The sequence below is a fragment of the Cupressus sempervirens genome, chromosome 1 (assembly GCF_028749045.1).
Source record: "Cupressus sempervirens isolate cs-2001-9-10 chromosome 1, ASM2874904v1, whole genome shotgun sequence".
In the NCBI taxonomy this organism is placed as follows: Eukaryota; Viridiplantae; Streptophyta; class Pinopsida; order Cupressales; family Cupressaceae; genus Cupressus; species Cupressus sempervirens.
Genome location: NC_143118.1, coordinates 597,636,668 through 597,661,438, shown reverse-complemented (window position 1 = coordinate 597,661,438; position 24,771 = coordinate 597,636,668). Strand labels below are relative to the sequence as shown.

General features: G+C 35.4%; 1 protein-coding gene across 3 annotated transcripts in view; it reads left to right on the top strand.

Annotated features, from left to right (window-relative positions):
• Nucleotides 1–24,771, top strand: part of LOC149578856 (putative uncharacterized protein YDL057W) — a 143,535-nt gene that overhangs the window by 52,675 nt on the left and 66,089 nt on the right. For all 3 annotated transcript variants that reach the window (XM_089832161.1, XM_089832170.1, XM_089832176.1), the window contains 2 exons: nucleotides 8,357–8,478; nucleotides 11,393–11,557. In XM_089832161.1, coding sequence (XP_089688287.1) covers nucleotides 8,357–8,478; nucleotides 11,393–11,557 — 287 coding nt within the window. The remainder of the gene's footprint in view (nucleotides 1–8,356; nucleotides 8,479–11,392; nucleotides 11,558–24,771) is intronic.

Here is a 24,771-nt window from a genome sequence, read left to right as displayed (position 1 = left end):
CACAATGGATGATACAAACTTTGAGCCAATCCACACATGCGCCCATCAAATCCTCCACATGTGGATCAGACGAAAAGTGATGAGCACTCCTCATTGTATAGTCACAATGCATAACCTCAACCTCAGTCAATGACTTATCATACGATACTATGTGTCCACTGAATGTGGATGAAACATGCCAATGCTGATCAACCCTCTCGCTATCATCACTGTCAACCTCCTCAATTGTCACATCTGAATGTTGAGCTAAGGTAGAACATGCTAAATTTAATTCCTGATCAAGCTCCGACATTTGTTTTTCTGCCTCAAGAAATGCCTCTAGGATGTCCTTAGTATTCGTGAGCTCGCAAGAAAGGATGTCCACTTCTTCTTCCATCTTCCTTAATGCTTCGGAATAGATTTCTGTGAGATTTAGAAGATGATCATGATCTAGAAGAAGATTCTTCCTTAATCACCTACAAATGCGAGTACTCCTCTTGAGTCCTTTTTGTCTTTTCTCTAATTATTCCCTCCAAAAATCTTTTTCAACTATTTCAAATGTTATCAAAATGTAATAGAGTTGCAACAATTTGATTTCAAATAATTTGAACTAGTAGGTGTATGAGATAAGTTAAAAAATAAGTTTGAAACAGCAAAAACATAGAAAACCACCAAATTCTGCAGAATGTAAGGGACAAAATAAACCTCAGGTTTGCTCGAGTCAGTTTGGGATGGACCCACCCATAGCACACTTGGCATAGGACCTGGTTACTCGTACGGATACCTATGGACCGATAACATAGATAATAATCATGAATGTCCTTTGCTTTAATAATTATCTATTATTAGGCTACTGGAGAGTGGATCAATCATGTTTCAGGTTTAATTAGTTGATCACTTTATATATAGAGATAACGAAGACCTCATCAGTCCATTCTTAGATTTATTTAATCATAAACAATCCTAATAAATTGATATTTTAATAGAAATATTATACACCTACATAAGTTATTCATTTTAATTCTAACATGACTTAATGAATGAAATTAAGATTTAAAACCCTACCAAGGTTCATTTAGATATACAAATATGTATATTTTGGCACAATATCTAGGCATGGTTCTATGAATGAAGGATTAAGCTTGCAAGCTGACACAATCAACTAGTGTGGTGTCTTTGTAAGGTAGTTTTCTAAAGTTTCTGCAAAATTTTGTTATGAATCAGACTTAGATTGTACCTTCTTTATGCTTCTTGTAGATAATCCTCAATATACAGTCTTGAATGAATGGAGGAATATAATCCTAGAAATGCTTTTAACTTCTGCAAGTCGTATTAGGGCAGTATTGATTAAGGAGCAGACTTGTTGTTTCTTGTATGTCCTTAAACTTCAACCACACCCTTATTAAATATAGAGATCAAGGGACATGTCCTTACAAAGGACATGTCCCTTCCAAAGTTTGCTTTGACTCATCTCTCAAAATCAACGACTTTCCATGCAATTATTAGTTTAGTACCTAAACTAACCAAGGTGATTAGTTAGTCCTTAAACTAGTACTTCAAGATAGGCGCTGATATCTATTAAGAGGATAAGACAATGGCTTCAGACCAATTTAATGCAAGATCAGATCAGTACGATCTGTAAATTAGATCAGCATGATTGAAAATTACGAAATTAACACTCCCTCTTAACTTGATAATCTTACTAAGAGAAATCATATCTAGCAACATCAGTTAAGATGAACAAGTAATGATTGATACTCTATATCTATCTGAATCTTCTTAGCATGTGGTATCATTGAACACATGATACAATGTCATATTACTAAATCTGTGATATGACATATCACTAATACTAGTGATAACAGTATTGCAAAGAACACAATATACATGATAAATCCGGAGAACAATTAAATTCTTCATTTATCCAAGTTGTGACTCATAGGTACTGGTATTCCTATATCACAACATGATTCTGAGTTAAGATCTACCAGAACACAAGATAACCTCCGGAGAATAATAAAATTCTTCCTTTATCCAAATTGTGACTTATAGACATAGCAATGTCTACGTCACAATGTGATCTTAAACTCATCTAGATCTTACAGTAGAACTCTATTGTTTAGCACATTATCTAAGAGATTGTTGTCTTTCATAATGTAGTTCATACAATTGTTCATTATCTTAGAGATCGTCACCTCTAAAATAATGAATACAAATGGTGGAGCCCATAACAATCAGTAGCTTGACAATAAAATTATTTTATTAATAATTTAAAGAATACAAATGAATTACAATTCAACCATACCAAGTCTTTTCCTGAAGTGATCTATCTTCACTCAAGAGAGAGGTTTGGTGAGAATATCTGCTGTTTGATTTGCAGTGCAAATGTATTCTAATTTTATAGTATTCCTGTCTACCATATCTCTTACATAATGGTAAGGAATTTCTATATGCTTGGACCTGTCATGGAAAACTGGATTCACAGAAAGCTTGATGGAACTCTGATTATCACAATGAATAATTGTAAGATTCATGGCTTGACCAAATAATCCCACAAGTAACTTTCTAAGCCAAACTGCTTTCCGAGAGGCCATTGTTGCTACAATGTATTCGGCTTCTGTGGAACTTTGTATTACTGAAGACTGCTTTCTGCATATCCATGATATCATTGCTGATCCTAAACTGAAACAACATCCTGAAGTACTTTTTTCTATCCTTAAAACTTCCACTCCAATCCGAGTCTGTGAATCCATATAAATTTAAATCAACTTTCTCATATTTGAGCCCAAGGTTAAGAGTGCCTTGTAAGTATCTCATAATGTGTTTGATTGCAACTAGGTGAATGTCCTTTTGCTCACACATAAACTGACTTGAGGCATTAACAACATAGCAAATATCAGGTCTTATATTTACCAAGTACATAACGGACCCAATCATCTGTCTGTAGAGAGTAGAATCTATGGAAGGTGATTTTGCTGCTGCTTCTTTAAGTTTATGTAGATTAGTCTCCATTGGAGAAGACATAGACTTGCAATTCCACATTCCAAATCTCTTCAAGATATCTAATGTATACTTCTCTTGATTAAGTATAATGATCTCAAAATTTTGTCGTACTTCCAGTCTTAGGAAGTAATGAAGGAGTCCCAAATCTTTCATCTTGAATTCTCTGATTAGATCTTTCTTGCATTGATCTATGAGATGATCATCACCTGTTATTAGTAAATTATCAACATACAGTATCAAAATTACCATATCATCTTTATCCCTTTTATAATATAGATTTGGATCAGCTTCATTTTTGAAGAATCCTAAGTCGGTGAGATTCTTATCAATTATTTCATGCCAAGCCCTTGGAACCTATTTAAGCCCATAGAAAGGTTTCTTGAGCCTGCAAACAAAAAGTTTAGGATCATGAGTTTCAAATCCTTTAGGTTGCTCCAAATATACCTCTTCTGTAATCTTTCCATTGAGAAATGTTGTTTTTACATCCATCTGATGTACTTTCCATCTCTTCGATGCTGGAATAGCTAGGATTGCTCTTATAGAGGTGTATCTGGCAATAGGGGCAAATGTTTCTTCATAATCAATCCCTTCTTTCTGAGAGAATCCCCTGGCTACAAATTTGGCTTATATTTTTCAATGCTACTGTCAGCAACATGCTTTATTTTAAATATCCACTTGGAAGAAACAACAGATTTTCCTTTAGGTCTTGGAACAATTTCCCAATCATCATTCTTCATAATGGATTGGTATTTTTCTGTCGTAACACCCTTCCAAGCTGTATGTTTAATAGCATTTGAAACATTGGTTGGTTTTGATTTAGACAAATCATTCATGTTTGTTGCATAACTAGAAAATCTTTTGGGTCTTTTGCTTTCTCTGACTATTTCGGATGGTGCAACAAACTCTTGTGCTTCCTCTACTGTCTTTGATGTAGGAGCAACTTGGGTTGCCTTGTTATCCTACTCATTTTGTTCATTTTGCATGTTGGTACCGAGTTACCCAGTGTATGCCAAGTGACTCTTCATTAACCTAGTTACCCAGTGTTCGCCAAGTGATTCTTCATTAACCAAGTTACCTAGTGTACGCCAAGTGACTCTTCATTAACCGAGTTATCTAGTGTATGCCAAGTGACTTTTCATTAACCTAGTTACCCAGTGTTCACCAAGTGACTCTTCATTAACCAAGTTACCCAATGTATGCCGAGTGACTCTTCATTAACCTAGTTACCCAATGTTTGTCTAGTGACTCTTCATTAACCAAGTTACCCAGTGTATGCCAAATGACTCTTCATTAATCGAGTTACCCAGTGCATGCCAGTGACTCTTCATTAACCTAGTTACCCAGTGTTCGCCAAGTGACTCTTCATTAACCAAGTTACCCAGTGTACGCCAAGTGACTCTTTATTAATCGAGTTACCCAGTGTATGCCAAGTGACTCTTCATTAACCTAGTTACCCAGTGTTCGCCAAGTGACTCTTCATTAACCGAGTTACCTAGTGTATGCCAAGTGACTCTTCATTAACCAAGTTACCCAGTGTATGCCAAACGGCTCTTCATTTGCCAAGTTACCCAATGTAGGCCGAGTGTTAGCATTTGGATGTGATTTCTGCGAGCCGACTTGCAGGATTTATTTTGTTTGCGACATTTATGTTAAGATATTTTCTTGGGATGCGTCCAGACCGTTGTTGGGTCGTCTTTCCTCTTATGTAATGTTCTAGAATAATCTGTAAGCCATTTTGGCAAGTATATATAGTGTTTAGGCTTAGAGTTAGGTAAGTTTTTGAGAAGAAGATTACAGAGCAGAACTGAAAGTACGAATTTGCAGTTGGATCTTTGAATGTGAATGTATTTGTAATTGAAGATATTTTGATGAATCAATAAAAGTATTTCACTCTACTTCCTCCTGTGGTTGCTATTCTTTGTGTTCGCTTCCATTGTGTTAACTCTTGCAGGGTGGTTTGGATAGCTGGGTGAGCCTTTGGCCCTAATTTTTCACTCTTTGCCTGCGTCAGTCTTAATGGCCCAAAGTGGTCTTTTCTTAGAATTTTGAGTTTCTTCAAGATTGAGATTTTAAATTTCATCTTCAATTTCTTCAATGTTCTCCCTCTGAGACTCAGATTCAATGTTTCCTTCAAATCTAGGTAAGGGAGAGGGTTCTTCAGAACTTAGGGCCCTTTTGAATGCTAAATCTTCTTCAAAATTTACATCCCTACTAAGTTCAATATTTTTTTGATCAGGTGTGAAAATCCTATATGCTTTAGATGTTTCACTGTATCATACAAAAATACCTTTCCTCCCTGAGGGTTTTAACTTAGTTCTCTTTTCTTTTGGAACGTGTATATATACTGAGCACCCAAAAATCCTAAGATGACTTACATTAGGTTTAACCTTACTAAAGACTTCTTTAGGAGTTTTATCTCTAAGGTGGGAGTGAGGACTTCTATTTTGAATATAGACAGCAGTACAAGAGGCTTCTGCTCAAAGATAATATTCTAGATTTTGATCAAATATCATAGCTCTTGCAACTTTTATAATTGTCCTATTCTTCCTTTCTGCCACTCGATTTTGTTGTGGATTATAAGGAATGATATACTCCCTCTTAATTCTCGTTTCTTTTAAAAACTCTTTAAGCAAATCAGAGGTATATTCCCCTTCATTATCAGTCTTAAGAGTTTTAATTTTATGTCTTGATAGGTTTTCAGTTAAGGTTTTAAATTCTTTAAATCTCTTGAGGATTTCTTCTGATTCCTTACATTTTAAGAAGTAAATTCAAGTTTTCCTAGAGAAGTCATCTATAAAAAGTATATAGTACTAGAATCCTCCAAGAGAAGGAACAAACATAGCTCCACATAAATCCGAGTGGATTAATTCCAAAACGTTGTTAGTTTTTCTAGTGCTATCATGAAATGGACTTTTGGTGTTTTTACCTAGAGCGCATTCTTTGCATATGCTTGAGTGATCTTTATTTAGTTTAGGTAAATCAGTAACCATCTTCTCTATAGTTGATAAGGTTTTGAAATTTAGATGTCCTAAACTTCTGTGCCATATTTCGTTTATATTAGCAGCTTCATGAATTAAGGTTTGAATAGGTCGACTAGGTTCTGAATTTAATTCATACAAGTACCCTTTTCTTTGACCAATCAATTTTGCTTTCTTTAATGAGAAGTTCTTAGCCTAGGTCATTACTTTACTGTCCATGAATGCAACATTATGTCCATCATCTTCAAGTGTTGTAACTGAAATTAGATATCTTTTTATTCCTAGTACGTAGAGTACTCCTTTGAGAAGAAGAGAATTACCCGACTTTAGTTTCAAGGTGCAATTTCCAATTCCTTTGACAGAATGTGTTGAATTATCACCGATGGTGACTTCGCCATTAACCTTTTCTAATATGGATTCTAGTGCTTCTTTGTATCCTGTAATGTGTTGAGACGATCCACTATCAATCACCCATGCCGTACTTGAGACTTCATTTGATAGTGTTGAATACAATACACGATTCTCAGGATCATAGTTATCTTCTTCCCTAGTAATATTTGTATAGTTCACTTGCTGTTTAGAATTCTTAGGGCAATTAGATCTGTAGTGTCCAAACTTTTCGCATCTAAAGTATTTTATTTTGGATAGATCTTTCTTAGGTTTGTCATTATTTTGATTACCCTTTTTCTTCTTGAAGTGCTTCTTCTTGCCTTTATAGGAATTTGTGTTAAGAACATGAAGTTCTTCATTTTCAGTTTTCAACTTTCCCCCTTTCTTAAGTTTTCTAGATTCTTTTTGAAGATAATCTCCCTTAAGTCTATTGAAGTCAGGAAGATTGTCTGTAACACTTGCTCCTTGTGCGAATGTTTCCCATGAATCTGGTAATCCATCTATAGCCATCAATATTAGTTCCGTGTCATTAATGATGGTTCCTATACTTGCAAGTTCATCTCATAGAATGACAACCCTTAGGAAGTAAGAATTCGTCGATTCTCCCTTCTTTATTTGTATATGATTTAGTGGCCTTTTTAGTGCGAGAACTCTAGTTGCATTGTTAACTTAATATGTATTTAATAATGCATTCATCATATCAAATGTTGTTTGATCTTTTGTTAGCATGGGTACTATTTCATTTTTCACTCCATCTAATATGATCTGTATGGATTTCCTTTTTCCTTTACTCCAGATAGTTTTATGAGGTTCAATAGTAGGTTGTTTGGATGTTGAATCAACAAATTGTTTTACATCATTTTCTTCAAGAATCATCATGATTCTGAATTTCCAAGCATCAAAGTGTTCTTTCCCATCAAACTTGTTCTCGGGTCTGATTGTGTATGCCATTGAAGATAGGAGAATGATGCTAGATATATATCAAGTCTGATTATTTGACTTGCAAAGCCTAGGTTCGACTACCAGAGCTTTGATACCATGTAAAGTTTTTGCAAAATTCTGTTATGAATCAGACTTATATTGTACCTTCTTTATGCTTGCTGTAGATAATCTTCAATATACAGTCTTGAATGAATGGAGGAATATAATTCTGGAAATGCTTTTAACTTCTGCAAGTCATATTAGGGCAGTATTGATCAAGGAGCAGACTTGTTGTTTCTTGTGTGTCCTTAAACTTTAACCACACCCTTATTAAATATAGAGATCAAGGGACATGTCCTTACAAAGGACATGTCCCTTCCAAAGTCTGCTTTGACTCATCTCTCAAAATTCCAAAGTCTGCTTTGACTCATCTCTCAAAATCGGCGACTTTCCATTCAATAATTAGTTTAGTACCTAAACTAACCAAGGTGATTAGTTAGTCCTTAAACTAGTACTTGAAGATAGGCGCCGATATCTATTAAGAGGATAAGACAATGACTTCAGACCAATTTAATGCAAGATCAGATCAGTACAATCTGTAATCAGATCAGCATGATTGAAAGTTATGGAATTAACAAGTTTTACTCACAAAGAAATCTAGTGCTGCCTTAAATTTCTAAATTATATGCATTTCTGTTCACATTTGCCCTTCTTTCTTCAGTCTATTCTTAAATGATTCCAAAACTGTAAGAAGAATGTATTGTTAACTTCGACTTAAAAGTATGAATCTCAGGTAACAGATGTCATTACTATGTGATTTTGAAAATATTTATTATCACCGTTAATATTCCTCTGCAAAATCATGTTTATGGTGAAGCACCATTTCAATAGAATATATTTATCTTTTCATACCCTAGTGAGGCAAGTGATGATATATATTTTTAATCTGCCTCAATGAGATGCTCAGACATTACATTAATATTCTTTTGTAGTATGTTCGTTCATTGGTCTTTGCTGATTCTGCATTTTACATGAAATCCGGATTTTCTCATTGAGCAAACTGATTTACCTGGGTTAGATTTCAGGGAAAGTGAAGGCCAGTTTCTATATGGAAATTATTGGAAGGAGGCTGAAGATTTGCGATCTGTAATTATATATTTTAGAGGGAAGGAGTTCAAAGTAAACACTATCATTGGGCACAGTAAAGGTAATATCTTATAGCTGAAATCTGGGTATCTTATATTTTGATTATATTAGTTGGCAATTTTGATTACAATTTCGAAGGTGTGTTTCTTTTTGGTCATCATACTCAAAGAAAATGCTATTAGATTCCACAATATTCAAAGACTACATTATCTTTAGAATTTTACAAATTTGATTCAAATTAGAGTCCCTATAAAAATGGTATAATTAGTTGGAGCTAAACTGTGAATTAAAGATGTCATGAGTGTCAAAGACTACCAATAATGTCCCAGTATTTCTCCAAGTTAATGGGATGGGGACAAGTCAATACAGTTTTGGTGACTACATTTTTCTCTTGAGACTTTTGAGAAAATGGCGGGAAAGCTTTTAAAATAACTTACAAAACCAAAAAAGGCCACAATTTTAAAAAGTAAATTCATTATGCTGAATGTGCAGTGACAAAAAAGGGAATATCACATACCGATCTCTATTCCCCTTGGAATCACATGAACCCCCAGGGATTTGTTCCTATGAAACACTGCAAAATCCTTTTTGGAAACTATTTCTGCCTCACCTGAACATCATGAACATTCATTTTCCACGAGTGTTGCTGTTAACTTCTTAACTAAGATGCTTGTGGCTTTGGAAATAAGTAGATTTATAATTAGTGCCTTTGCTTCAATTTTCATGCAGAAGAAAAAGTATTAATTAGAGTAGAGCATCCTTACTGCTGGTGGTGTGAGCTCAAGAATCTCCTCCCTAAATGATCTACTTCTGGAAATGTACTTTGGACAGGTCATTTATCTTACAGTTCAAGTTTTCTGAATTCTTTGCAACTATGAGGGAACCAATTCTATTGTTTGCCATGTATCAGTTTATCTTGATGCATGCATAAATATTTCTATTGTTTGCTGAAGTTTTGGTTTCCTACACATGCAGGATAAAATTTTATTGAATTGAGAAATTGGACCCTAATTTCTAATGTCCTCACCAAAATGATTAAATGGCATGCATCCAACTATTTCCCAATTTTTGTTTTCTTTAAAGATAAAAAACTTTATCTTGATCTGGATTTAAAAATTTACAAAAGAATATGATGTATAATACGATGAGATCTATGCATCAATAGAATTTTATCAGTAGCCTGTTTAAAAACATCCAGCGTCCTTTGAGCATAGTATTCTTCAACTGAAGGGCACTGCAAAGAAATATACCACCCTTAATATCTATGTCTGCAGATGCTTGAAACTATAGTTTTTTCAGTTTTACTCCCATAAATGAAATTATGACACACAAAAAAAAATAGTTGCCATTTAATTGGAGCAATTGCTTGTGTATCCAGTTCAGATGCAACTATTGTTGCCGTGAACTAATCTAGTGAACTCTTTCTGTTCTATCTAGCTTCTGGAATTGCCCAAGGACAATGAAACCAGTGGCAATTTCTGACCTCTTGACAATCGCCATACTACTTACAAAGCTACAAATTTTGGGACATAACTTATGGCTGCAAGATAAGATATTTTTTCAAGAGAAAAATCCCCCATACGGTGCTTTTGCACTCCAGTGGAATATCACTTCTTATTTACTGTTTTAAATGGTATTATGAAATTGGAAATTGTAAATTTATATAAGCACTGTCTTTTCTTCTTAAAGTTCTGCAAGTCATTTAGGTTCTTTCACGGATAGGTACTAGTTAAACTTTTTCATTAATGAAAATATGCATAAATATTAGAAATAAAATTGGGAATGTACTTAAGGATATCTAGCTTAAGAATATATTGCCTTCAATCCCAAATTGTCTCACTTTAATATCTTGATCATTTCACAATTCTATGCATTATAGTTACTTGTTTTGGCCTAAAGGAGATCTTCACATTTGAGGAAATACTAATCTATGTGTTTAAAATTTGAACTGTTAGGGAAAAACTTAGAACTGAATGCATGAAATGAAACATGAAGTAGACTAAGAAAGAACTTTTGACATCATTTACATTATCATTCAAAATTTGACTTTAGTATATGATATCATCACACTGTCTATCAGATTTTCTTACTCTTTGCAGCATTACATCCTTTGCTTTTATGCCCCAGCCAACCTGTAATTTTTAACTGCATTAGGCCCATCCCTAATGCGGATTGGTCCAACGTCACCGAGTACAAATTTGAAGATCAAAAGAGAACTACAGGTAGCATAACAGACAGCTGATGCCCACTGATTCTGTACTGACATTTGGTGTCCTTATGTTGACTAATGAACTTTGGTTGACTGCTCCTTTGCATGAGCTCATTAAAGGCAATATTGCTTTTTTGTTGACCAAGAAGACTATTTTGTTGACCAAGAAAGTTGCTCCTTTGACTATAGTCTGTGATTTGACAAGAAATCGTAGGTATGTCGAGTGTCTGACTCAGCTGGATCTGCTGTTCTTTGTATGACTTCAGTAAATACACTAAATTATAACTGTTGTAAACAGGTGAGTTAATTAACGCTAGAAATCTGTTATACAGTTATAAATGTCGTGTGCCTGTTATATAAATGACTGCTGTTGTGATTCCTTGTTGTGAGAAATGGTTATAGAATTGGTATATTCCCTATCCTGTGATGTGGAACAGTTCTTTCATTGTCAATCTCTGAAATAGAAACTTACTCTTGTTTATTGCATTATCAGAATATCTATATGACCTAAGTATTCGTTGCAATGTAATACACCAAAATTTTGGTATGAAGTTATAGCAAAATAGAAAAATAAATCCTTGTTGAACATGGCTATTTATCCTTCTGTCTTTGTGCCTTTCTTTGTCAATCTTCAAAATTACTGCAGTGTAGTCAAGATTTTGGATTTTATTTCTTTTGGACATTCTTATAGTCTCACCATTATTTTATAAAATTATGAAAAATGTTTAGGTATGTGGTTAACCACTAAGATGTATTTTAATTTCAGGTGGCAATGCAGTGTTGCTTTATGCTTCCAAGTACAAAGATATTGACACTGTTATCAATATTAGTGCACGATATGCATTAGATAGAGGTATAAGGGGCCGCCTGGGCAAAGATTATGAAGATAGGCTTAAGCAATATGGATTTATTGATGTCAAGGATAGATCTGGTATGGTTTTTATAAACTATTCCTTGCAACCAAAAATGTTTTTGAAAATGAACACAGCTTTTAGTTAGATATATATGATGATCTGGTACTAAGGTTACACTCTTTGTCTTTTCTTATTTTCTTCCAGTATGCATCATGTTATTTAGCTTTTGAAATTTCTACATCATTGCTACTTCTCTTGAATTTGTGGATGGTTTTCAAATTTCAGTCTATGTTAAACCCTCAGCAATAAGTATATGGTGTGTGAGTATGATAATATAGGGTGATATAGCATGTGTGCAGTTATGCAGAGAAATAAATCTTCAGGAGTTATTAAAGGTTATAGCGTTGAATATGGTAGGGTAATACCTGCTATGCATAAAATAGCATTTCAAAATATTAAATTCTTGATTTGTACAATTAGCGATCAAATGTTCATTGGAATGTTAGGTAAGATATTTAAAGGATTAGGTTGGTGTTGTGCCAATGTAGCATCCCATCATTTTGGATCCCATGTTCTAATGTCCCCTTTTCAAATTGAGTTGAAGTGGAGATCCTGAAGGCTATCTTTATTCCCCATACGTTGAAAGGAAGATTTGTAAGAGAATAATCTAATAATAGGTTATTGTATCCACATGCACCTAAATTATAATGTTGCAAAATGACAATTTATTATTGTCGTGCTGAGCCAAAAAGCGAATAAAAAAATGTAAGTACAAAATTTTAAATATTCAAATAAAAGGAGTATTAATTACCTAAAAGATAATTAATAATTAAAGGAGAAAAATGAATATTCAAAATAAAAATAAAAATCTAAACTTTCGTTACTTTTTAGTGTTGGCTGAATAAAGTATAGAAAAAGTAAATATTGGAAAAGGAAAATTGATTCTATCATTACTGTAATATCCCCTATGGATATTTTCCCCAAAGTGTCTTTCACAGTAATTTTCAGAATAGAAATAGATGGTTCGTGCAATAAACTTTCAGATTTAAACAACAAATGCTCATACAGAAAACTTCAGAATTTTCTATTATATTATAATATTCAGCAATACAATAGTATGACCAGCAAAGCTCATATAGACTTTTCAGAATATGTTATTGCATTATACATCAGCAATACAATAACTAACATTCAAAATCCAATCTTAAACACAGTTTTACAGTTAGATTGGAAAACTAAGAAAGGAACCTATAAGTATATGTGAGACACCTAGTGTGACGTCTCCATAGACAATGGGGTTGCATCCACTGTCTACCAGCACGAGCGTTTCCGTCCTCAAGCTGGATGAAAGCTGAAGCCTTCCAAAAAACTCTCCAAGAGAGAAATTGAAGTCTAAATCATAACCCAAGTATAGTTGAAATGAGCTCCATCTTCCCTTTTAAGAACAAACAGGTGATTCCTATTTTTGTTTCTTTATTTCCTTTTTAAATAAAAGCCTTTTTCCCCACTTAAGGAAATAAAGTGCACATAGATAACAAAGTGACATCAACAATATCAGAGTAAGTTATAAAGTCTCTTTATAATAAATCCGTTAAATCTTCAGATGTTAAAATCTCCCATCAGATGGACTTGGATATGCACGATTGATAGCTCACCAGAAAGCTCTCGACAAGACGCTCCTAGTCCCACCCTGAAATACCAAGAATGGCGAGTCTGCCAACTTACTAAAAATAGCAAGTGCTTGGATACCCTACTAAGACAATTCAAATTAGCCTGCAACTGAAATTGCTTAGGCCATAAACTGCTTTGACCATATAGAAAACCTAGTTTGCCCATGGGACCAAGGCAAAACGGGCTAATGGCACAACAAAACTCACTAGCTAGAAAAGGGGACATGACAATTACACAATTTTCAAAAACCCTTGTGGAGAAATTTCATTTGACAATTCTTTGAGTATGAAAATTTTCTTGGATCTTTAAGAATCAGAAGATGATAATCTTTTGGTTTTTTACTAATTGGCTTCATTCAATAGAAAAATTTGAGCTTCAACAAAATCACTATAATGAGCCCTACTGGCTCACTCTGAATTTGTGCTAAAGAAGTCTCCTTTTTTGTGTTTGAGGTTTTATAATTATTTTGTGTTTTGAGAATATATGCTTCTATTTTGTTTTTGTTTTTTCAAATATATAGAAATGACAAACTTGAAATGCAAAGTAAATATCCAAAATTCAAATGCTAACTTTATTTGCCATTATTCATTTTGCAAATACTTACAAAACCAATTAAGTCCAAAAAATTATTGAATTAAAGAACCTGGCAATGGAACTACTCGATGTTGATGTTGAAAACTAGTGTTTTTTTTTATCAGCAACATTTCACTTTTGACTGGAGCTACGAACCAGTGAGGCCACAAATCTGGGGGATTTCATCCCTGAATCCAACACCAAGACATGTGAGCATAGAAGCCTAGTAGGGACACCAAGCCTGAGGGCACAACCAACACACCCAACATGGGTCTGACACAAGGTCCATGAGCACTCCTAGCCCAACGACGATCTTGAGAGTTGACCACTGTTATCTCAGTCTCCATCAACGATTGGCTTGAACACCAAAATCTCCATCACCATTAATTCGCCATACACGTGCACCTAACCACCATTACGCACAACAACCAAGGTGGGCTTAACTAACATTTACACTGTTTGGGTCAAGTGGGGATTTGAACCTTGTTTGCACCATTAATAATGCAACCACAACACCACTACACCACAAGATGATCCCCGATGCTGAAAGCTTAACTCTATTCATCAATGAAACCTCTAATTATTCTACGCTGCCATCTGAATGTGGATCGCAGCCCTATGAAATGGAATGCTGCCTCTGATATCTTGATCAGATGCAGAAGACTAACGCTGCTTTTGAAAATTAGATTGCAGCCTTTTATTTGCTTCCAAATGGCTTTAAAATTTGTATGTTCTTGCAGTTTACTTGGACGCCTATGTGTACCTGTCCCTTCTTCCAACAATATGCAGCAGTAGTAATTAATTCTCAACCAAATAGAAAACCTTCTTACTCCAGATCGAACAACAGACCAATATTCAGGAGTGAAACACAATTCATTGGCAATCAAGGCCAATTCAAAGTACCGATTGCATTGGAAGAAATCCCCAATTTCTCCAAACTCCAACGCCAAAAGCCTTGAGCTCACAATTCGTGAAAATGTATGCAATAATAAGATGTTTGATCCTTTCTAAGGAATGCATTTATAACTTTTTAATAACCAAAAGCTTCTTCTACACGCTCAATGCCATGAGTGTTATTGTTGTCATGTCCCCTTTTCAAATAATTAAAAAATAATAATCTTTGCTAAGGCAGGCAGGCCCAAGAAAGTGAAGTTTCGGAAAAAGGGGGTTAATCTTTGGAAACCGTTGGACTAATAAATGAAAATTATTATTAAAATATGTTTCATTAACCTCTCTTGGACGTGAGTGACAGTTATGCCCTCTTTTAAGAGGTTTGGAGGCATTTTGGAGGGATTCCAGAACTTGATTTTGCTCATTTTCTTTGTTATTCTTCAGAGGCTGCTAAACCTGTGGAGAAGGAGACCCAAGAACGGGAGTTTACAGGTTTCCAGGGAGACCCAAGAACGGGAGTTTGCAGGTTTCCAGGAAGGCTAAGGACGGGAGTTTGAAGCCATTCCATGTGCATGCTCATACAGAGTTTCCCTTTGTGCTGAACAGTGCAGATTTGTGGGTTTTGGGGTGTGTTTTTTGTATGAGTTTGGTGTTTTCAGTTGAGTATTTCATATTAGTTTGGGTTGTTGTTGTATTTCAGACTTTAAGGTGTTAAAATAGAGCTGAATATATGTATTGGGACGTGATTAAACTTCTGAGATAGATTATTAGTGTTTTTGTGGTGTTTCCGAGCATTTTTGTGTTAATTTCGGGAGCCCGATGAGCATAGTTTTTGTCCTACATTTGAGAACTGTTGTGTAAAGGCTATATGGATCTGGAAATGTCATTTTGTAGGCTGTTATGCTGTTGAAATTTCTGTAAAAATGTCCACTTTCAGATTTATTAATAATAGGTGAAGCTGTGAAGCTTTTGGCACAATTTCTGGCATACCCGATTTGGGATTTCTTGAGAAATTTGGTGGATCTTTGTGATATTAGTTGTTTGATCTTGAAAATCTGATTAGAGGTTGGAAATATCATGTAAAATCAGAAAAGGGACATTTCAGTGGTATCAGAGCCATGATCTTGCCAGCCTGAGGGTTTGTAGAAGCTTCCATGTTAGTTTTGACAACTACCCAGATCTTGCATGTCATAATTTATGATTGCATGTTGCTTCTAATCAGCTGCATGTCAAAATTTATGGTTGCATGCTACTTCTAATCATTTTCATGTTAGTTCTTAGTGAATTTGGTGGTTGTAGAAGTTTGCATGTCAGTTTTGACAACTACCCAGATCTTGCATGTTAGTTTTGACAACTACCCAGATCTTGCATGTCATAATTTATGATTGCATGTTGCTTCTAATCAGCTGCATGTCAAAATTTATAGTTGCATGCTACTTCTAATCATTTGCATGTTAGTTCTTGGTGAATTTGGTGGTTGCATGTTGCTTCTAATCAGTTGCATGTCAAAATCTATGGTTGCATGCTACTTCTAATCATTTGCATGTTAGTTCTTGGTGTTTGAAGAAGTTATATCCTATTGGGGTTACACTCTACTTTATCCAGAATGGACAGGTATAGTACAGAGTCTCAGAGGACACGATCTTGGACAATTGATATCCAGAGTCAAAATAGTAGAAAGGATGGTTATTTAGACATTCGAGATAAACTTATGAAAATAAGCCATGACATGTCTGAATAGTTGATTGAGCACCACCGTATAATGAATGACATGTTGTCCGACCTAGCTAAGGTGGATAAGTTGACTGGATTTCTATTTGGCAGATTTTCTCATAGGACAGATGACACAATTCCCAAGAACTTGCATGAGGAGTTTGAGAAACTAGCTGATAGCCAGGTAGAGGTCTCAGATTCTACTCTGCCACAGGAGGTGGTGGGAAAGGATATTACACAGATTGATAGTAACAGTCAACTTGATACTCAAATTGAGACAATTGTTTACAGGTCGTCAAAGGGTGATGCCACAGTTATTCAGGATGGTATAGTTACAATAGGCAGTGACTACAGTGTAGTGGGTTCAGATGATGATTATGAGGATGTTGTTGTGCAGGATGGTGAGATACCTGGTAGAGATGAGCAGACATTGAGCATTCATGACTTTGCTGAGAAAGAGTACCAGGCACAGTTAGATGCTTCATCACATGAGGTTGAGGCTGGTAGTACTTCACATGATTTGTCTAGCCAGCCGAAGGTGAACAAAGATAGTATTGTGACTTCATTATCTCATCATGACAGGTATGTGGAGTTAGTTGGTATTGGTCATATTACTCAGGTGAGGAGTTTGCTTGAGTTACTAGTTGATTCTAGTTTACGGATATGGACTCGAGATTGTTATATTGGTGTTTGGGATTCAGTTGACTGGAGATCTTTAACACTTTTTGGTAGCAGTGTTTGTTTGGGTGCTATCATGGATTTGATTAGCAGATTACACGGTGTTGTCTTTTCTTGTGCCAATATCTTGTCTGATGTTGGTATTAGTTTTTATACACCAATGTTGGGCTTTGTTCATATATCCAGTCGGCCATACTTGCTGGAATGTGTTGATGATATTTCATATTTGGCAGTGTGTATAGATGAGCCCCAGGATCATATTGGCATTGATGACATCCAGAAGGATGCAGTGGGCAGTTTTGAAGACTTAGTTTCCTTGGGTATAGAGGAGTTGGACAACAATGCTAATGTTTTTGATACTCCGTATGTTGATATGAGCTTTAGATTTGATTCACAGGATATGGATGGTAATACTCTAGAGACTAGTAACTTTGAGGATACTCCTTCAGACAGTGCATCAGAGGAGGTTTGTAGGAGACAGTCAAGCCAGTGCCACCATGTGTCTAATCAGTTGAGAGTTAGTGACCGAGACATTGCTATCACTTGCCAACATTTCGATGCTGCTCGTCAGTTGTTAGCAGTTTATGGATGGGGTTCTCCTACTAGTGATGAGCAGGGAGGCAGTTATCTTTCCTTGACAGAGTTCCACTCTTTATGGGAGGCTATTCGGATTTTGAGACAGAATTATATGCAATTGGTAGCCGACAAAGATTATCTTATGGAGTGGGGCAGTACAGCATATGATGCATTGTTGGCCAAGGAAGATGAGGTGAGTGAGCTTATTGAGCAGCTTGAGGTGACTTCTGAGATTCTTGAGAGTACACAGTTGGCTTTCAAGGAGTCACAGTTTCATTTGGCTAAGGTGACCATGGAGTTAGAGCGACTACAATCTTTACCTAATTCTATACAGTCACAAGCTGTGGTGTTTGGTGATCCGAGGATGTCCATGGCCGAGATTGTCAGAGCCAGTGGAGATGGGGATGCATCCATCCTTGATACTAACATTGGCATATCAGGTTCATTCCCACTAGAGTCAGGTTCAGTTGAGTTGGGTGTTGTAGTAGATTGTTGTATGCCTGACATGGTGGTGGCCTCTAGTACTGATGGCACAAAGACTAGAGATGTATCAAAGATCATGTGTGATGTTGGTGAGTCGGCAGTTGGCATGGTTCCTGCTAGCAATACTACTCCCTTGGTGATATCTTCGGAGGTAGTAGTCAGTTCCAACATGGTTAATGATCAATTGCAGTTAGTTTCCTTTAGATTACAGTCTGAGCCACTGACTGAGATTGGCGAATTCTATCGGCATTACACTGTGAGGTACGCTCATCAATTTACCTTTGATGACCATGTTGATGAGATGATGATACAAAGATGTACTTTGGTTCCTAGTGCTTATCATCAGTTATGGGATAGTTTGATGCCTCAATATGAGATTTGTGATAGGCATGACATGGTGATAGGTTCTGCAGTTGATAGCTTGATAATATGTGACTTAGAGCAGGAGTTTGGGAGTGATGCTTCAGTGGGTGTTGTTATTGATTCTACTCCTTTGGCTATGACATCTCCTGACTTAGCTAGTGATCAGTCACAGTGGGTTGTATCACTTGTTCATGGTGAGCTGTTGACTGAGGTTGGTTTTTTTAATCAACATTATATTGCAGGGTATGTACATCAGTTAGCATTTGATCCTTTTTTTGAGGAGTTGATGGCAGGCAAATTTGGTTTGGATTCCATTTCTTACTCTTTATCTTGTAATGTCTTTTCACCATCAGTAGTGCATGGGAGTTATGGTTATGAGATAGTGGCCGGTGATTTGCAGAGTTGTGTTGACTATAGGAGTTGTACAGTGTGTGGATTCTCCATACTTGGTACAGTTTCATTCGAGAGCGTTCACCATTGTTGCAGAGTTGGATTGTACATTCCGTATAAGCCAGTGAGATGCGTTGATGGTATTTACTATGTTGGTAGTTTGATTTGTCCACTTTACTTGGGTTCTGATGTTCTAAGAGTTTGTGTCTCATGGGTTTTTGATTGTGGTAGTGGTGATTTTGGAGTTTGGTTGAGCTATAATTGCCAGTTTGATTATGGATTCCTCTTGGTCATATTGCAGAGGATATTGTAGGAGTCTGTGTTAATTGGTAGTAGTATAGTTCATGACTACATTTGGGATCCAGGTGGATTGATTGGTTTATTGTTCAGCCATTGCTTGAGGACAAGCAATGTTTGGGAGGGGAGGACTTGTCATGTCCCCTTTTCAAATAATTAAAAAATAATAATCTTTGCTAAGGCAGGCATGCCCAAGAAAGTGAAGTTTCGGAAAAAGGGGGTTAATCTTTTGAAACCGTTGGACTAATAAATAAAAATTATTATTAAAATATGTTTCATTAACCTCTCTTGGATGTGAGTTACAGTTATGCCCTCTTTTAAGAGGTTTGGAGGCATTTTGGGGGGATTTCAGAATTTGATTTTGCTCATTTTCTTTGTTATTCTTCAGAGGCTGCTAAACCTGTGGAGAAGGAGACCCAAGAATGGGAGTTTACAGGTTTCCAGGGAGACCCAAGAACGGGAGTTTGCAGGTTTCCAGGAAGGCTAAGGACGGGAGTTTGAAGCCATTCCATGTGCATGCTCATACAGAGTTTGCCTTTGTGCTGAACAGTGCAGATTTGTGGGTTTTGGGGTGTGTTTTTGGTATGAGTTTGGTGTTTTCAGTTGAGTATTTCATATCAGTTTGGGTTGCTGCTGTATTTCAGACTTTAAGGTGTTAAAATAGAGCTGAATATATGTATTGGGACGTGATTAAACTTCTGAGATAGATTATTAGTGTTTTTGTGATGTTTCCGAGCATTTTTGTGTTAATTTCGGGAGCCCGATGAGCATAGTTTTTGTCCTACATTTGAGAACTGTTGTGTAAAGGCTATATGGATCTGAAAATGTCATTTTGTAGGCTGTTATGTTGCTGAAATTTCTGTAAAAATGTCCACTTTCAGATTTATTAATAATAGGTGAAGCTGTGAAGCTTTTGGCACAATTTCTGGCATACCCGATTTGGGATTTCTTGAGAAATTTGGTGGATCTTTGTGATATTAGTTGTTTGATCTTGAAAATCTGATTAGAGGTTGGAAATATCATACAAAATCAGAAAAGGGACATTTCAATTGTCCACACTTTTCTCTTAAGACTTTTCGTCAACACAACATCCAATTAGAACCAATAACTTATAAAGTCATTTATTAAGTTGGACTTAATAACTAACTTCCGATATGTGTCATGTTATAGGTGCAAGAGGTCTACATGGAGGTGTTTGAAGAACATAGATTATTTGGTGTGATTAGTTGCACCCTTTATAAACTCTTAAGACACCTCTGTATTGAAGATGACACTTGCTTTACGTTGGAAATATTGTTTTCATTAGTGTCAAATAGAGTTGAACATGATCATTGCCATCATATTGTTGACGTCAAAGAAGGATCAATATAGACAATATTTTTGTCATGATTTGTGTGCATCTTAAATGACCTCCATGGTAGTTCAATGTTATGTTTTTTATGTCCATATTTTTTATCGCTCCTCATGGGTTTTGTCACTCACATCCTATGGAAGTTAAAATAAAATAATAATTTTTGAGGGCCCTTGGCTAGCTGACCAAGCATGATGGATTGCCCCTTCTGGGGATTGAAAACTTAATTTGATTGCATTTAAATGCGCTGACTTCCATAGCATGACCACCACTCTTGGGTAAATAAAAGTTAAAACAATTCTATTTATCTTTGCACTTGACGGACCCCTTTGATGAGTCATCCTTCTTGGGTGAAGAGGTGCATTTGTGTAATTACTCAACAATCGTAGTATTTGCCGATTTCCCCCCCGATTAATCAGGTAAAATTGGTCAGAATAAGTCAATGATTTAATAGATAGATTAATCAGAATAAAACATGTCTAAATTGTGATTAATTGGGATTAATCGAGTCTACCAATTGGTGCCAAAAAACCTAAATGGTGGTAAAAAAGCACGTTGTTTCCTTATTTAGCATCACGCAAACTTGTAAAGGAACCATTCAACTATTCCATGAATTGTCTAAGCATTCAATTTTGGAATCCAACTAATGGGAGCATCATTTGAGCATTTGTGTCTACAGTTGACCATTTTGGAATCTGACGACTGTGAGCATTGTCTAAGCATCTACTGAGCATCGTCGGAGCATAGTGTGAGCATCGTCTATGTTTTCAAGTATTTTGTTTTTTCTAGAATCAAAAGTCTTTCTTTCCTACAAAATTCTTTCTTTCATATCGTAGTCATTAATGAACAACAATTCCATTGCATTTTGCATCTCCTAGCTAAACTAAATCCATAAGATTCCATTTCAATGCTACTATTTTCCTACTATATGTTCCTCCACAGTAAATCTTGGTGTTCATGTGCAGAATAATTATGGATGATCTTTATTTATGTTGATTGTTTACACCCATCATATTGGTTTGACTTTGATTGTTTACGCCCATCGTAATGGTTTTTCAATTTAAAATCCCTAGAACTGTGACAAAACCATGATTTATGGGCTTCCTGGGATTCCCAGGATTCTATCTGAGAGGGGAAGAGTCCATAGTTCTAAGTACTTTGAAAAAACCGAGAGGTCATTTACTAGCTAAGAATTTTATATGAGCTAATGTTTGTCATCTGAGATCTTCACACATCTATACGACGGTTCTAAAAAAATTTAAGAGAATGTGCATCAAATTTATAGGGAGAAAACAACAGCTGAAGTTGATAATGGAGGTTGGGGTGGTGGGTATTGAAATTATTGTTGTTTAAAAGCTATATGCAATGCTTTTGCCTTAAAAGTTGTAAGTTCAAGGCTGACAAAGTGCATTGCAAAATTGATGTGGACTGAATCAAAGCTTATCCATGTGATGAAAGAAAGATCCTTATTTCTTTACTTTATTTGAAGGTTTTGAAATTTAAGTGCAATGCCTAGTCTCTGTAAATACTGATTTCTATTTTGAACATCTCTTTTGCGGCTTATGTGGTTGCCTACATGGTAAATTCCTTCCTGGAACCATGAACTTTGTAATTGAGTGATTTGCAAATTTGCTTTTTTTAGGTTGTGGGTGGTTAAATTGGGTATTGGAAAATGATTTTGGGGTCCATAAATGGTATTTTAGTAATATGGGCTTGCTTATTAATTCATGTAGGAGGTATTGAATTATTTGGATATATTTTATGGGATTTAAATTTATGATTTTCTTTTAAGAATATAAGTTTTTTATTATTAATTTATTATTAAGGTTCAAATCTTGTTTGCATGTTTAAAGGGGTATTTGTAAGTCTTGTATTTCTAGAAGGTCAAGTTACTTGCAAGCTTGGAGTCAATATGCTTACAAGTTTAGGCTCTCGCTTAATCAATATACTCCCTAGGATTTGTTTTTTTGTTGGGTTCTCTTTAGACCATTGTGCTAGTGGACTTAATGTCCTTGTTTAACGAAGCTTAGAGTCGACATGCTTACAAGTCTATAGACGCTTGCTTAATTAGTATACCTATAGGGTTTGTATTTTTGTTAGGTCCTCGTTGAATCATACTTAATGTCTTTGTAATGTCCCCACTTCTAGGGTCAATGAAAACCTGCAAAATAATTGTTAGAACCATAATAATAATAATATAACTCACTATAATTCTCTACCTCCTATCTTGACCCCAACCTTAAAGACATCTCTAGATTAGGTTTCCTAATCCTTAGTCAACCATATTTTGTAGAGTACACCCATTAAGGTTCACATATGCATATGTTGACATTATCAAAATATTCTGACCATTATCTAATTCTCACCTAGCCATTCATACAAGGTTACTCATCTCTCACATTGGCACGATGGCCATTCATGTGAGGATCTCACTTCCTGCACTGGCACTATGAGGTTTCATTCGTCTTAGCCATTCATACAAGGTTACTCATCTCTCGCACCAGCACAATAGCGATTCATACGAGGTTACTCATCTCTCGCACTGGCATGATAGCCATTCATACGAGGATCTCACTTTTGTACTGGCACTATGACATCATGTCTAGTCATTTAAACAGAGACAACTTCATACTCTACACTGGCACATAGCCATTCATATAGTATGGATGCAATTTCTGCACTAGCACTATAGGAAACATAAAAATTATTCTCACATAAAACCTTATAATATCTATCTTTAAATATTATTTGCGTTAAAATAATTTTCCAATATTTAATAAGATCAAACCTCAATCATAAGTGTATGCTTATATATGGAAAAATCATATAATAATATTATAAACTAACAAACATAGCTTTTCCTATTTAATAAAGTGCATAACTTATAATACATTTTACTTTACATGCTCTTCCCCTATATTTTCGGGATTTTTGTCCCTTATTATGAGATGGCCTTATACTTACAATTTTATAGAAGTTCAATACCAACGTAGTATCTTTGAAGGTTTTCTCATGGGTAAGTGAATTGCTTATTACGTTCTCTTTCCAAAGTCTTTATATGTGTTGACCTAGCTCCATGTTTGATCTACTTCTTGGCAACACCCTCATCGTGTAGGTTGGTCATGCTAATTTCTTCTTGTCCCTTCCCTTTTTTTGTTCTTTCTAAATGTGCCCCACTTTATATGTAGACGTAGAAATTAATAAGGAGGTGCGACCTTACCGACCTTTTTAATTAAAGGTCATAATATATGTTGAGTGATAAATATATTTTAATATTATTAATTCAATATTGTGGATCTTTTAGATCTATTTATATTAAGATATTTATTAATTAAGAATATTATTATTTAGATAATATAATTAGAAATATATTCAATACTGTTTAATGAATAATATTTACAAGGGTAGATGAATTGAAGATATATATTTATATATTTTCAGGTATTTATAAGAGCCATATGTCAATATGGGGTTATAACAGCCTTTGTTGGACCAAGCTTAGAGCCAACATGCTTACAAGATCAAAATCTTAATCAATATACTTACAAGATTTGTATTCATGTTATGGTGATTGAGTAAATAGCTAGGTAGTTATGTGATGGTTGTGTGTTTAACTAACCCCACTTGAACATACAATGCTAAAGGCTGAAATAAAATGCTTCCATAGATTTGTCTCTCAATCATAATGCCATGTGAGAAAGACTTCACATGGACTCATTGTACACCAATTGTCGGTAGCACAACAAAGGTTAAGTGTTGTTGGTGTCTGAATGATGTCAATGGTGGAATTTACTGCTTCAAATGGAATTTATCAAAAGAAAAGGGAAATAATAGTACAATATGCAGTCAATGTCGTGCAAATGTTACATGCTAGACCAAAAGAGCTCTCGATGGAATTGTTGAGAACAAGGCAAAAAAAGCAAGAACAAGGATTTAATTAGGTTCTTGTTCTACATGCATTAGGAGGAATCAATTGAATGAAGAAGATGATAAGGTAGAGGGTTTTAGGGAATCTAAGATCAGTGGGAGAACATCTACTATGACATGTGGCCCAAATGGGGTGGAGGGAACATCAATGATTTCTTCGCACCTCATACTATGCTAGGATCACAAATCACTTTGGAAAGTATGGGGTGGAAGAATGCTGTTTATGATTTCAAGATCCTACTATATACTATAAAAGATGTGTGGGAAGAGAATAAGGCAAGCATTAAAAGACATTCTTGCTAAATTAAATCAGATCTATTTAAAGAATTATTGAGCAGATTTAGAGGAGACTTATTAGAAGATCCACAAATAGTTTAT